Raw genomic sequence first — 12164 nt, 5'->3', positions numbered from 1 at the left:
AGCATGATTGGTTACTCCAGAGAACACGTCTCACTGCTCTAGAGTCCAGTGGCGGCTGCTTTACTCCACTGCACCCCACGCTTTGCATTGCTCTTGGTGATGTAAGGCTTGGATGAGCTGCTCGGCCATGGAAACCCATTCCATGAAGCTCTCTACACACTGTTCTTGAGCTCATGTGAACACGAAGTTTGGAGGTCTGTGGCTATTGACTTATCACGGCCCCACGCTTGAGTTCACTGAGCTCCTGAGAGCGACCCATTCTTTCACAAATGTTTGTAGAAACCTCTGCATGCCTAGTGCTTGATTTATACACCTGTGGCCATGAAAGTAATTGGAACACCCAAATGTAATTATTTACAGGGGTGTCCCAATACTTTTGGCAATATGGTGTATGCACTTTTTCTTCACAAAAACAGTACATACTTTTAGGGTGCAGTATACATAGGCTAATTGGGACACAGCAAAAGTAAAAAAAATATTTTGTTTATGTTAGATGTCTTTAAATAATACTATCAGAATTTAATGGCTTGGTATTCTGACTGTTCAATCATGAAACTAGGCAAGAGGTAATTTTAAAAAAAAAAGTACAGTGTCCTGGTTCTCCTGATATCTATTACCCATAATCCTCCTTGGTGCTTGATTAGTCTTAGCTCAATTACTTAAGCTTTAGCATGTGACTAAACGATAAGTCACTTATCACCACTCGTCTATCTGGCTTTAGAGAACAACACAGTGAAGCATGTTGTGTTATTTCTGATGCATCTCCCTTATTGTGATATTTATTAATATGAGGTTGCATAGAATATACACAAAATTATTACTTTTTCTTCACTACACTGAAGAGGGGGAAAAACTGGTGGAGGATTTACTTTGAAACCATTTATGCTCAGAAATTGCTTGCTTTTCATACTTATATACAACTTGAGAGTGAGCAAATGATGACAGAATTAGGACTATGCCTTTAATGAATTACCCATTTTATTTAAAGTGTATTGGTAATATAACATCTCAATAATGTCACATTGCTTTCTTGACTGATGCAGTGCAGTAAAGCTCCTGGCCATAATGATGCCATAACGTCACTCATCACGAATCAAGGCTTCAAGGTCCCCCTTGCTATTTCTGGACAAAGGGGGCCTGGCCCAGATCCTGAGAAACCCGGCTTACAAGTGAGGTCAGTCAGTGCCACAACAAGCTTATTCAGTAGTTCAGTACAAACTTAAGTGCAAAGATGTGTCTGAGTTGAAAAACATTGGAGTTTGGAGTGAATTCAGTCCCGCTCAGGTCTGGCTCACTTGTTTTCCTCAATTGCCATTTCCTCCATATCCAAAAACTCTTTTTATAAGGGATTTGTTGGCCCTGAAACACTCTCAATCAACAGATAATCATGTCTTGTTTTTCCAACATGGGCAATGTGAGAAAGCATTGCAGTTATTAAGCAGATCGTGGTAAGAGTAATCCTGCGCTGAGCAGTTTATTGGGCAGTGATGCCTGTGGCTGAAGGCCAAAAGTCTCAGCTCTTTGACTCTGGATCTAAGATATTGAGTTCAAACCTCATGTTCAGTTTGTCAAGAAGACAAACCTTACTTTGATGTTGGCTTGAGAAAGCCTGACCAGAAATTTAAGCTTAAAGTATGAAGTTTAAAGTAGTTTAGGGTCACCATATTTTGATTACTAGGACACTTGGCCCATCAATGATGTCTTCTACCAGTCATTGTGATGTGATGAGTTTATGATGATGTGTTCTAGCATTCATTGTGCTATTATTAATGCATTGTAATGTGATAAGTTTAAGAGAAGCTCACGATTGTGATGTGATGATCTTACATTAATGTGTTCCATCATTTATTGTGATTGGTTTACGTTGACCTTAAGATGGTGATTGGTCAACGGTACCCTTTAAAAGAAATGAAAGTTTCTTATGTTTTTTTCATGCCTGAGGAAGATCGCAAGATCTAAACGTTGCTATGAAACAATAAATCTTTTATTGCAAGTTGATAGTGTGCGGGACTTCTCCTTTTCATTTGATGATAATAGGACTTTTTTGTCCTGCTCTCCTACGCACCTATCACACACAGGTGTGCGACGTTTATGTGATTGATAACAGGTTTATATCATTCATCAGCACCATGCTAACAATTTTTAACATGTTAATGGCAGGTTTTTTAGATTTAGCATTGTTGTTAGCATGTTTTAGCATAATTGTTAACATGTTTCTAAAATGATTTGGCACACTGCTAACATGTTTTATCATGTTATTAATAGCAGTTTTTTTTTATTTAGGATTGTTGTTAGCATGTTTTAAAATGAAAAGCATGTTTCTAAAATGATTTAACACATTGCTAACACATTTTACAATGTTGATAGCAGGTTTCTATCATGCATCAGCATAATGTTAAAAAGTTTGAACATGTTTCTATCATGGTTTAGCATGTTGGTAGCTTTTTGTATAGATTTAACAATGTTGTTAGCATGTTTCTACTACATTATGCTTGTATTTCATACACATTGCTAGTATGTTTCAGCATGTTTTACTGTTACATTTGTTCAATTTTAAATAACATAAAGGCTACTAACTGACCCCTAGCTTTGAATGGTAGTGTACAATTCAGTATTTACTATGCTTGGCTAATGGAGTTTGGATTGATGAAACTTGAAGACTGCAAAATCAATGTCTTGTATAAAACAAAACCATAGATATTAAATGGAGTTTAATTGAATTGGTTTGATTTAAGGCACAGTACTCTGATCCGCCACATGCACGGCTCCAGACTGTCTGAAGACTTTTTCACAGAGCATTTCACTTTGGAAACACATATTCACTGCCTCTGATTATATTCAACCAATGCTCTGCTTCTTGCTTTTCATGCAAATCACATTGAGCTCTTTCTATGCCAAGTTTGAAGATCCTTAAGATGCACTGATGATTTTTAGGCTTAGGTAGTTTATCGGTTAATGACGAATTTGACACAGTAATTGCATCATTTGTCACATGCTGCCCTTTCCTCCAGTATTTCAATGTTGTTTAGAGGTTACTTCTCATGCTCTCATTGGCCTAATGAGATCAGTGGAGATTGATGACATCAGAGCGCAATCCTCACCAGGATCAATCTCTACACCTGTGAAAGAGCGAGGGAAGGAGGGGGTCCAGACAACAGAAATAGAGGAGACGAGCCAGATACTCACTGACGCAGAGGACAGGAGCGGAGGAAGACCTCCACGCTGATGATCTCCTAGGAGACATCAGGACATTTCTCTGACAGTTCATCCAATCAACAGGTAAATGGAGGATTTATTTATTTATTTATCAAATGTTATTTTGAAAGAACTCTCAAATGAAAAATCAGTTTTACTGAAACCACCAGGGCTTTTTTTGTTTTGTTTTGTTTTGTAGATGTCAGTTTTTTAACGTTGAGACATCTTTTCATATTGATAATGCACTTTTTGATATATACGTGAGTTACTGAACATTATTTTAAAGCTGTTTGGAGCAATATGCAGGCATGCAAGCTTTATACATATCTATAAGCATTTTCTAGTGTTTTTATTGCCTACTGTTCACTGGAAAAATGGTAAATGGTACAATCTAAAATGGTAAAATCTAAATTAACTGTTAATTTAACATTACTGAATCAACCAACATATATATATATGTATATATATATATATATATATATATATATATATATATATATATATATATATATATATATATATATATATATAATATACACACACAGTGTAGTAGCATTGTTCATTACTTTTTTCCCCTTTTTTTTAAATGTGTATAGGAACTTAATTTCACATAGCCTTTTATAGCCTATCTTTTATTTGCTCTGAATAGTCAGGATGGCTCGGGATATGACAGATAAAGACATCCTGAAGATGGAGCTGGATCAGCTGAAGGTGGAAGTGAACACTTCCCGAATTGCGGTGAGAACTTCCAGCATCTTTAAAGTCCTCATGAAATCAAAAATTGAGCCTATTTACTTTGTTATAGAACACATCACAGGTCTAATGGTAAACAATTTATCCAGTTCGTCACTATCTTTAATCAAATTTTGAAAAGTTACTTCCTATCTGGAAAGGCTTTCCTTCTCAGATGACTTCAGTTTGACGGCTTTTGTTTGAATATCCTTAACCACTCCACCTCCAACCATTAGTCTGATATGAGCGCAATATGGAGTGGAGGAGCACTGAAATAAACCCCGCCCATTATTCAATATTTCGGTTCACTTGGAAATACGTCACAGCCCTGAAGAAAACTCCAGAGCGTCTCGCGCATGACTCAAAAAAACGCAGCACACAAATTTTTTAAAGCAAAAAACACGTCCTTTGTGAACGACCCCTCACACTGAACATGTTTTCCAGCACTATCTCACAACCAATTTATACGTATTGTCTGAGGTGGCTAAAACACACCATGTGATTTTTCCCGGGATTTGGCCGCATTAAGACAAATTTTGCAAATCCTAAAAGATTCCTCTATGAAAGCTTTTTTCCGCCACAGAATAAAAATATAATGTAACTACGACTTATCTCAATCCTGACTTTATATCTTACAATTCTAAAGATCGATTTATAAAGTCAGAATTGTGATAAGTTGCAAAGTCAGGAATGCGAGATGTAAAGTCTGCATTGCGAGAGGTAGAGTCAGGATTGCGAGAGGTAGAGTCAGGATTGCGAGAGGTAGAGTCAGGATTGCGAGAGGTAGAGTCAGCATTGTGAGAGGTAGAGTCAGGATTGCGAGAGGTAGAGTCAGCATTGCGAGAGATAGAGTCAGCATTACGAGAGGTAGAGTCAGGATTGCGAGAGGTAGAGTCAGGATTGCGAGAGGTAGATTCAGGATTGCGAGAGGTAGAGTCAGGATTGCGAGAGGTAGATTCAGAATTGCGAGACGTAGATTCAGGATTGCGAGAGGTAGAGTCAGGATTGCGAGAGGTAGAGTCAGGATTGCGAGAGGTAGAGTCAGGATGGCGAGAGGTAGAGTCAGCATTGTGAGAGGTAGAGTCAGGATTGCGAGAGGTAGAGTCAGGATTGCGAGAAGGAATGTCTGCATTGCGAGAGGTAGAGTCAGGATTGCGAGAGGTAGAGTCAGCATTGCGAGAGGTAGAGTCAGGATTGCGAGAGGTAGAGTCAGCATTGCGAGAGGTAGAGTCAGCATTGCGAGAGGTAGAGTCAGCATTGCGAGAGGTAGAGTCAGGATTGCGAGAGGTAGAGTCAGGATTGCGAGATGGAAAGTCTGCATTGCGAGAGGTAGAGTCAGGATTGCGAGAGGTAGAGTCAGGATTGCGAGAGGTAGAGTCAGCATTGCGAGAGGTAGAGTCAGGATTGCGAGAGGTAGAGTCAGCATTGCGAGAGGTAGAGTCAGCATTGCGAGAGGTAGAGTCAGGATTGCGAGAGGTAGAGTCAGGATTGCGAGATGGAAAGTCTGCATTGCGAGAGGTAGAGTCAGGATTGCGAGAGGTAGAGTCAGGATTGCGAGAGGTAGAGTCAGCATTGCGAGAGGTAGAGTCAGGATTGCGAGAGGTAGAGTCAGCATTGCGAGAGGTAGAGTCAGGATTGCGAGAGGTAGAGTCAGGATTGCGAGAGGTAGAGTCAGCATTGCGAGAGGTAGAGTCAGGATTGCGAGAGGTAGAGTCAGCATTGCGAGAGGTAGAGTCAGGATTGCGAGAGGTAGAGTCAACATTGCGAGAGGTAGAGTCAGCATTGCGAGAGGTAGAGTCAGGATTGCGAGAGGTAGAGTCAGGATTGCGAGAGGTAGAGTCAGCATTGCGAGAGGTAGAGTCAGGATTGCGAGAGGTAGACTCAGGATTGCGAGAGGTAGAGTCAGCATTGCGAGAGGTAGAGTCAGCATTGCGAGAGGTAGAGCCAGCATTGCGAGAGGTAGAGTCAGCATTGCGAAAGGTAGAGTCAGCATTGCGAGAGGTAGAGTCAGCATTGCGAGAGGTAGAGTCAGGATTGCGAGAGGTAGAGTCAGCATTGTGAGAGGTAGAGTCAGCATTGCGAGAGGTAGAGTCAGCATTGCGAGAGGTAGAGTCAGCATTGCGAGAGGTAGAGTCAGGATTGCGAGAGGTAGAGTCAGGATTGTGAGAGGTAGAGTCAGGATTGTGAGCAGTAGAGTCAGGTAGAGTCAGGATTGTGAGAGGTAGAGTCAGGATTGTGAGAGGTAGAGTCAGGATTGTGAGAGGTAGAGTCAGAATTGTGAGAGGTAGAGTCAGGTAGAGTCAGGATTGTGAGAGGTAGAGTCAGGATTGTGAGAGGTAGAGTCAGGTAAAGTCAGGATTGTGAGAGGTAGAATCAGGATTGTGAGAGGTAGAGTCAGGTAGAGTCAGGATTGTGAGCGGTAGAGTCAGGTAGAGTCAGGACTGCGAGAGGTAGAGTCAGGATTGTGAGAGGTAGAATCAGGATTGTGAGAGGTAGAGTCAGGTAGAGTCAGGATTGTGAGAGGTAGAATTAGGATTGTGAGAGGTAGAGTCAGGTAGAGTCAGGATTGTGAGAGGTAGAGTCAGGTAGAGTCAGCATTGCGAGAGGTAGAGTCAGGATTGTGAGAGGTAGAGTCAGGATTGTGAGCGGTAGAGTCAGGTAGAGTCAGGATTGTGAGAGGTAGAGTCAGGATTGTGAGAGGTAGAATCAGGATTGTGAGAGGTAGAATCAGGATTGTGAGAGGTAGAGTCAGGCATTCTAAAAATGTGACGCTAAAGTAAAACGCATCTCTTGACCTTGTTTTTTTTTTCTGCACGTTTTTGACCTGCGTCCCAACCACTGCCCAGCTCGTTCAGCTCATTCTCTGGAGTTTTTTCTTCTGCTGAAAAATATTTTTCCAGTGTTTTGTTAGCAGAACAATCAAAAAAAAAACACAATAAATAACCCACTGAAGAGATGCGTGTCTATCCGTCACAGCCTTGCTTTCATTCCTGTTAAAAAATGTAAGACGCCGCTGCTGTGAATAAGGGCAGCATTTACAGCTTGATCCTCTGTCTGGTTACTTGTTTGCTTAGTTGAATCCAATCAATGGTGGCAATCATCCTTGAACCTGTTCTTTTTCTCAGATTTCAAAAACAGCCCCTGAGATTATTGCTTTCGTTGAGGAGCAGTCTGCCGAAGACCCCCTGATCAAGGGCGTCCCAGAGGACAAGAACCCATTCAAGGAGAAGGGAGGCTGCATTATCACGTAGCAATGGCCCTGGGGGAACCAGGGCTCTGTTCAACATCTACTTTTATATGAATGTTCATTTTTACTAGAAACTCTGAAATTGTTTAGTATCCACCGTAGATTTAAATATCATCTAACTCCAAGAAGTTTAAGAGGGCACCCTCATGTCATTCAATAACTTTTTATGATATGATGTTTTTCAAATAAACTCATCAGCAACCTAAGCAAATGTCTAGTTTGAATTTCAGTATTAATTTGCTCCATATTTATGGACTCAGAAATAATGTTCCAGCCACCCCCAGGCACCTTCGAAAGTAGCCAGAACATCCAGATTGGAGGCGAAAATCTAGCCACAGTCAAAGAGTTCAAATACCTCGGGGCAATAGTCACCTACAATAACAAACTAGATGCCGAATTATATCTACGCAAATCTAAAGCTTCGCAGGCATTCAACCGACTAAAAGAAAGAGTCTGGTCCAACAAAGACCTCACCATAAATACAAAATGTGCAGTGTATCGTGCAATTGTTCTCCCAGCTCTCCTATACGGAGCAGAATCTTGGACAGTTTATATGACCCAAGCACACAACCTAAATGCCTTCATGATGAGACACCTGAGACAAATTTTAGGCATTAAATGGTGGCACCATATATCCAACAAACAGTTACTTGACAAAACCAACACACTTAGTATGTACGAAACTTTAATACAGTGAAATCTGAGATGGGCAGGCCATCTAAGCAGACTGGACAATAGTCGACTACCAAAGCAGATTATCTACTCCCAGCTCAAAGAGGGGCACCGTGGCATAGGCAGGCCAAAGTTGTGCTTTAAAGACACAATCAAACGAAATCCCAAGTATAAACAGATCCCACTAGGTAGCTGGGATCGGCAAGCAATAAATAGGACTCTGTGGAGAAATCTATTTCGAAGGAAGTCGTTATCGGACACGATGGACAGCGATTGATTGATTGATTGATTGATTGATTGATTGATTGATTGATTGATTGATTGATTGATTGATTGATTGATTGATTGATTTAACCTTAAAGGCAACGTTCATGCCAAAATGAAAATTCTCAGTCATCATTTCCTCACTCATGTCATTTTAAACCTGCATGACTTCTGATTTGTCCATATAGTAAAAGTCAAAACCACTATGAAAAACATTTTGTGCAACGGAAAAGTAAGGGATTTCAGGTCTTGTATCTGAAGAAGGTCTTTGGAAAAGAATGTCAGGACTGCATGAAAACACCATGTTTATCTTGCATTAGTGCTCTGTGTGCGTAAAGCTCAGATTGAATCAATGGCTGCTGTGATAATGAGATTTGGGTGTCAAGTCTCTGTCCCGCTGAAGAGCAGCTGCTTCCTACGTTTCCAGAACTTAAGCTCATTCTCTGATCCACGTCTCAGGATTGAGCTTTTCATCCTGTAAGCTCCTTTTCCAAGTTTGTACCACTGTGTCTCTCTCCATCTCCCATTTAAACACTGAGCCAGTAATTGGGATGAACTGCAGCTCTTGTGTGTGAGCAAAAACCCAACAACAGGGTACTCTAGTTCAAATTTGAATGGCTTTTTTTGGTTTCCATGGTTTGATTCCTAGACAGCACGAATGAATGAATGAATGCATGCATGAATTAATGAATGAATGAATGAATGAATGAATGAATGAATATGTCACTTTGAATGAAGTGCATGTCATATGGAGGTTGAGCTTATATCAAATAGCAAAGTTATTTAGTGTGTTTAAAGTTTATATATATATATATATATATATATATATATATATATATATATATATATATATATATATATATATATATATAAAACTGATAGTGTTGATAATATAATTGTATTGAATGTGCATTTTTACTTGAATTGAAAAAATTAATAATTGCATTTAATATAATTATGACATAAAAGTTTACTTTCATGTTTTTCAAAAACTGCAACAATGTCAAAATAAATTAAATGTAAAAGTAAATATATTTTGACTTAATTACAACGGCATCATTACAAATTAAAATCCATGACATACAAGTTTCAATAGAAATTACATAAAGTATATTTTAGTTTCAGTTCGTACATTTAGCAGTATTTCAAAGGCAACAGAAGTAATTAAGAAATTACGTAAAAAAAAGTACTAAAGTCCTATACTGTACTATAGCTGCTGTCCGTAACTTTTTTTTGTGTTCAAGAATTACAAAAATTATATAATGAGAATGTACAACATGAATCCATTTTCCAACGAGGTTTTTGTCTTACCCCTAATCATTATGGTACACTTATAATAAGTATTTATATTGGGACTATTTGAGGCCAGACTGGTAGGTTCTGCTGCGGAGGAGCACAGTCCCTGCGTGATCCGCCATAGACATTGTGGTGTGGCAAGCAGCGGGGCGAGGGACCGCGAGAGCGGGCCGGTGATGAGTGTTGATGAGTGCCAGCTGCATGGCACACCGGTCTCGTCTCGCGGTCCCTCGCCCCGCTGCTTGTCACACCACAGACATAAACAGAGAGAAGTAGCTCCGGCTACAATGTTCTTCCGCAAGACGCATGCAGTTCTGTTTATTAACCACTAGAGTGCAAAAATTTACGGACTGCAGCTTTAAATGGGTCAAAATGCATTAAAAAATATATATTTTTCTAAGGCATGTTTATAAACGTATCCTAATTTAACTAAAGCCTAATCCTGGCTTAATCTAAACCTTGTCAAAACCTTGCCTCAAAGTATATTTCCAAAATACAGCCTTGCAAAAGTATTCATACACCTACATATACACGTTACATCTCTGCAGGATTACTGCAACTCCCCTTATTAGAGTTCATACAGTATATACGTCTCAAATTTCTCACCTGCAAGTGGTCAAAGTGCAATTCCTGAAGGTATGAAAAAAAAAAAAACATTTTTGTACAAAAAACAATCCTTACACTGGCTCATTACAGAACTGAGTTCAAAATGCTCTTGTTTATGTATAATTGAACACACAGTAACCCGTCTAATTTACTCCACCACTTTAATCCCTTGAGAAGACTAAAATAATAGTTTACTCAATTCCCAGAGCTAGTTTTAAAAAATAGAGCTTTTGCAGAAACTGGTCCCACATTATGGAACAGCAGATGAATTACACAAGGGTAACTCCTAACTTTTGGTAACTTTGGGCTGTTAATACATTTTTATATGTTATGTTTTGTCATTTTTTTCATGTTTACAATAAAATAGGGCATAAATACTGTTTAGAAAGGGGATTTATGAAAAATAATCTTTTAAAATATATATATTTTTTATGATATAAAATGTGCCAAGAAAAGAAAACTGAGGGAAAGGCAGATGTGGCTGTTTATCAATTATTTTATAAGTTTAACCAATGCTAAAATGCAAAGTTATTGAGTTGCATAAATGTACAAATCAAGCAGGCTGACTTTAGCAGTTGCTTTAATTAGGCCTGGAAAACCTTATCGACAGATGCCTGTCATAAAGTCATATAGATAAACACAGTGCACGTACAAAGATGATTCTTCACAATTTAGTCTTATCATAATTGCCTTATCTGGTAATGATACACAAAGAATCCATTTCTACATTATTGCTTAATTTAACAAGATGAAAACTTAAAGACATAAAGATAAAGCATTGTGCTGATTATGCCACATGAACACAGCATATAAAACAGGATTGATAAAAATGTAGTTTTCTACTTTCCTCTACTCGTTTGTTTACATTATATAAAGCCTTAAAGTTCTGCATAATTAAGGGCGTGGCCACTGAGTGACAGGTGGATAGCCATTTATATGCTGTCTGTAGTCATTGTGTCACCTAAGCTCCACCCACAACCCGCCTCTTGCCCATTTTCTGTTATTTGGGCAGAAATCAGAAATCATTGGTCACTGGTGATTTTGGATCTACTATATATTATCTATATTATATATTGTATATGTATATATAATATAGAAGGCGCAGCATAGTTTTTTAATTTCATGCTCTCTGCAAATCCAATGCAGTGACTTATTAAAATGGCTGACTCCCTGATTCATGTGCTGATTAGTTAACTAGGGAGCTGATTGAGATGCATCAGGCATAACATGATGACATTACGAATAACACTGATTATCTCTTCATCACGGCACCTGTTAGGGGGTGGGGATATATTAGGTAGCAGCCTAGCAGGTGAACATTTTGTCCTCAAAGTTGATGTGTTAGAAGCAGGAGAAATGGGCAAGCGTAAGGATTTGAGCAAGTTTGACAAGCGCCAAATTATGATGGCTAGACGACTGGGTCAGAGCATCTCCAAAACTGCAGCTCTTGTGGGCTGTTCCCGGTCTGCAGTGGTCAGTATCTATCAAAAGTGCTCCAAGGAAGGACCAGTGGAGAACCGGCCACAGGGTCATGGGCGGCCAAGGCTCATTGATGCACGTGAGGAGCGAAGGCTGGCCCGTGTGGTCCGATCAAACAGACGAGCTACAGGAGCTCAAACTGCTCCAGAAGTTAATGCTGGTTCTGATAGAAAGGTGTCAGAATACACAGAGCATCAGTTTGTTGTGTATGAGGCGGCATAGCCGCTGACCAGTCAGGGCGCCCATGCTGACCCCTGACCCCGCCGAAAGCACCAACAGTGGCACGTGAGCATCAGAACTGGACCACGGAGCAATGGCAGAAGGTGGCCTGGTCTGATGAATCACGTTTTCTTTCACATCATATGGATGGTCAGATGTGTGTGCATGGCATACCTGGGGAACACATGGCCCCAGGATGCACTATGGGAAGAAGGCGAGCCGGCGGAGGCAGTGTGATGCTTTGGGCAATGTTCTGCTGGGAAACCTTGGGTCCTCCACCCATGTAGATGTTACTTTGACACGCTCCACCTACCTAAGCATTGCTGAGACCATGTTCAGCCTTTCATGGAAACGGTATTCTGGTGGCTGTGGCTCTTCCAGCAGGATAATGCTCCTGACACAAAGCACAAATGCTTCAGGAATAGTTTGAGGAGCAAAACGAGTTTGAGGCGTT

At 40.0% G+C, this 12164-nt stretch overlaps 1 protein-coding gene across 1 annotated transcript; it reads left to right on the top strand.

The window, feature by feature from the left end:
* The first annotated feature begins 2999 nt into the window (after positions 1-2999).
* On the top strand, positions 3000-7385 carry gngt2b (guanine nucleotide binding protein (G protein), gamma transducing activity polypeptide 2b). The gene is made up of 3 exons (XM_067430085.1): positions 3000-3279; positions 3845-3933; positions 7053-7385. The coding sequence occupies exons 2-3, from the start codon at positions 3850-3852 to the stop codon at positions 7176-7178; spliced, it is 210 nt and encodes a 69-aa protein (XP_067286186.1). The 5' UTR covers positions 3000-3279; positions 3845-3849; the 3' UTR covers positions 7179-7385.
* The last annotated feature ends 4779 nt before the right edge of the window (positions 7386-12164 follow it).

The sequence above is a fragment of the Pseudorasbora parva genome, chromosome 21, assembly GCF_024679245.1.
Source record: "Pseudorasbora parva isolate DD20220531a chromosome 21, ASM2467924v1, whole genome shotgun sequence".
Classification (NCBI taxonomy): Eukaryota; Metazoa; Chordata; class Actinopteri; order Cypriniformes; family Gobionidae; genus Pseudorasbora; species Pseudorasbora parva.
This window is presented reverse-complemented; position numbering and strand designations above follow the sequence as displayed.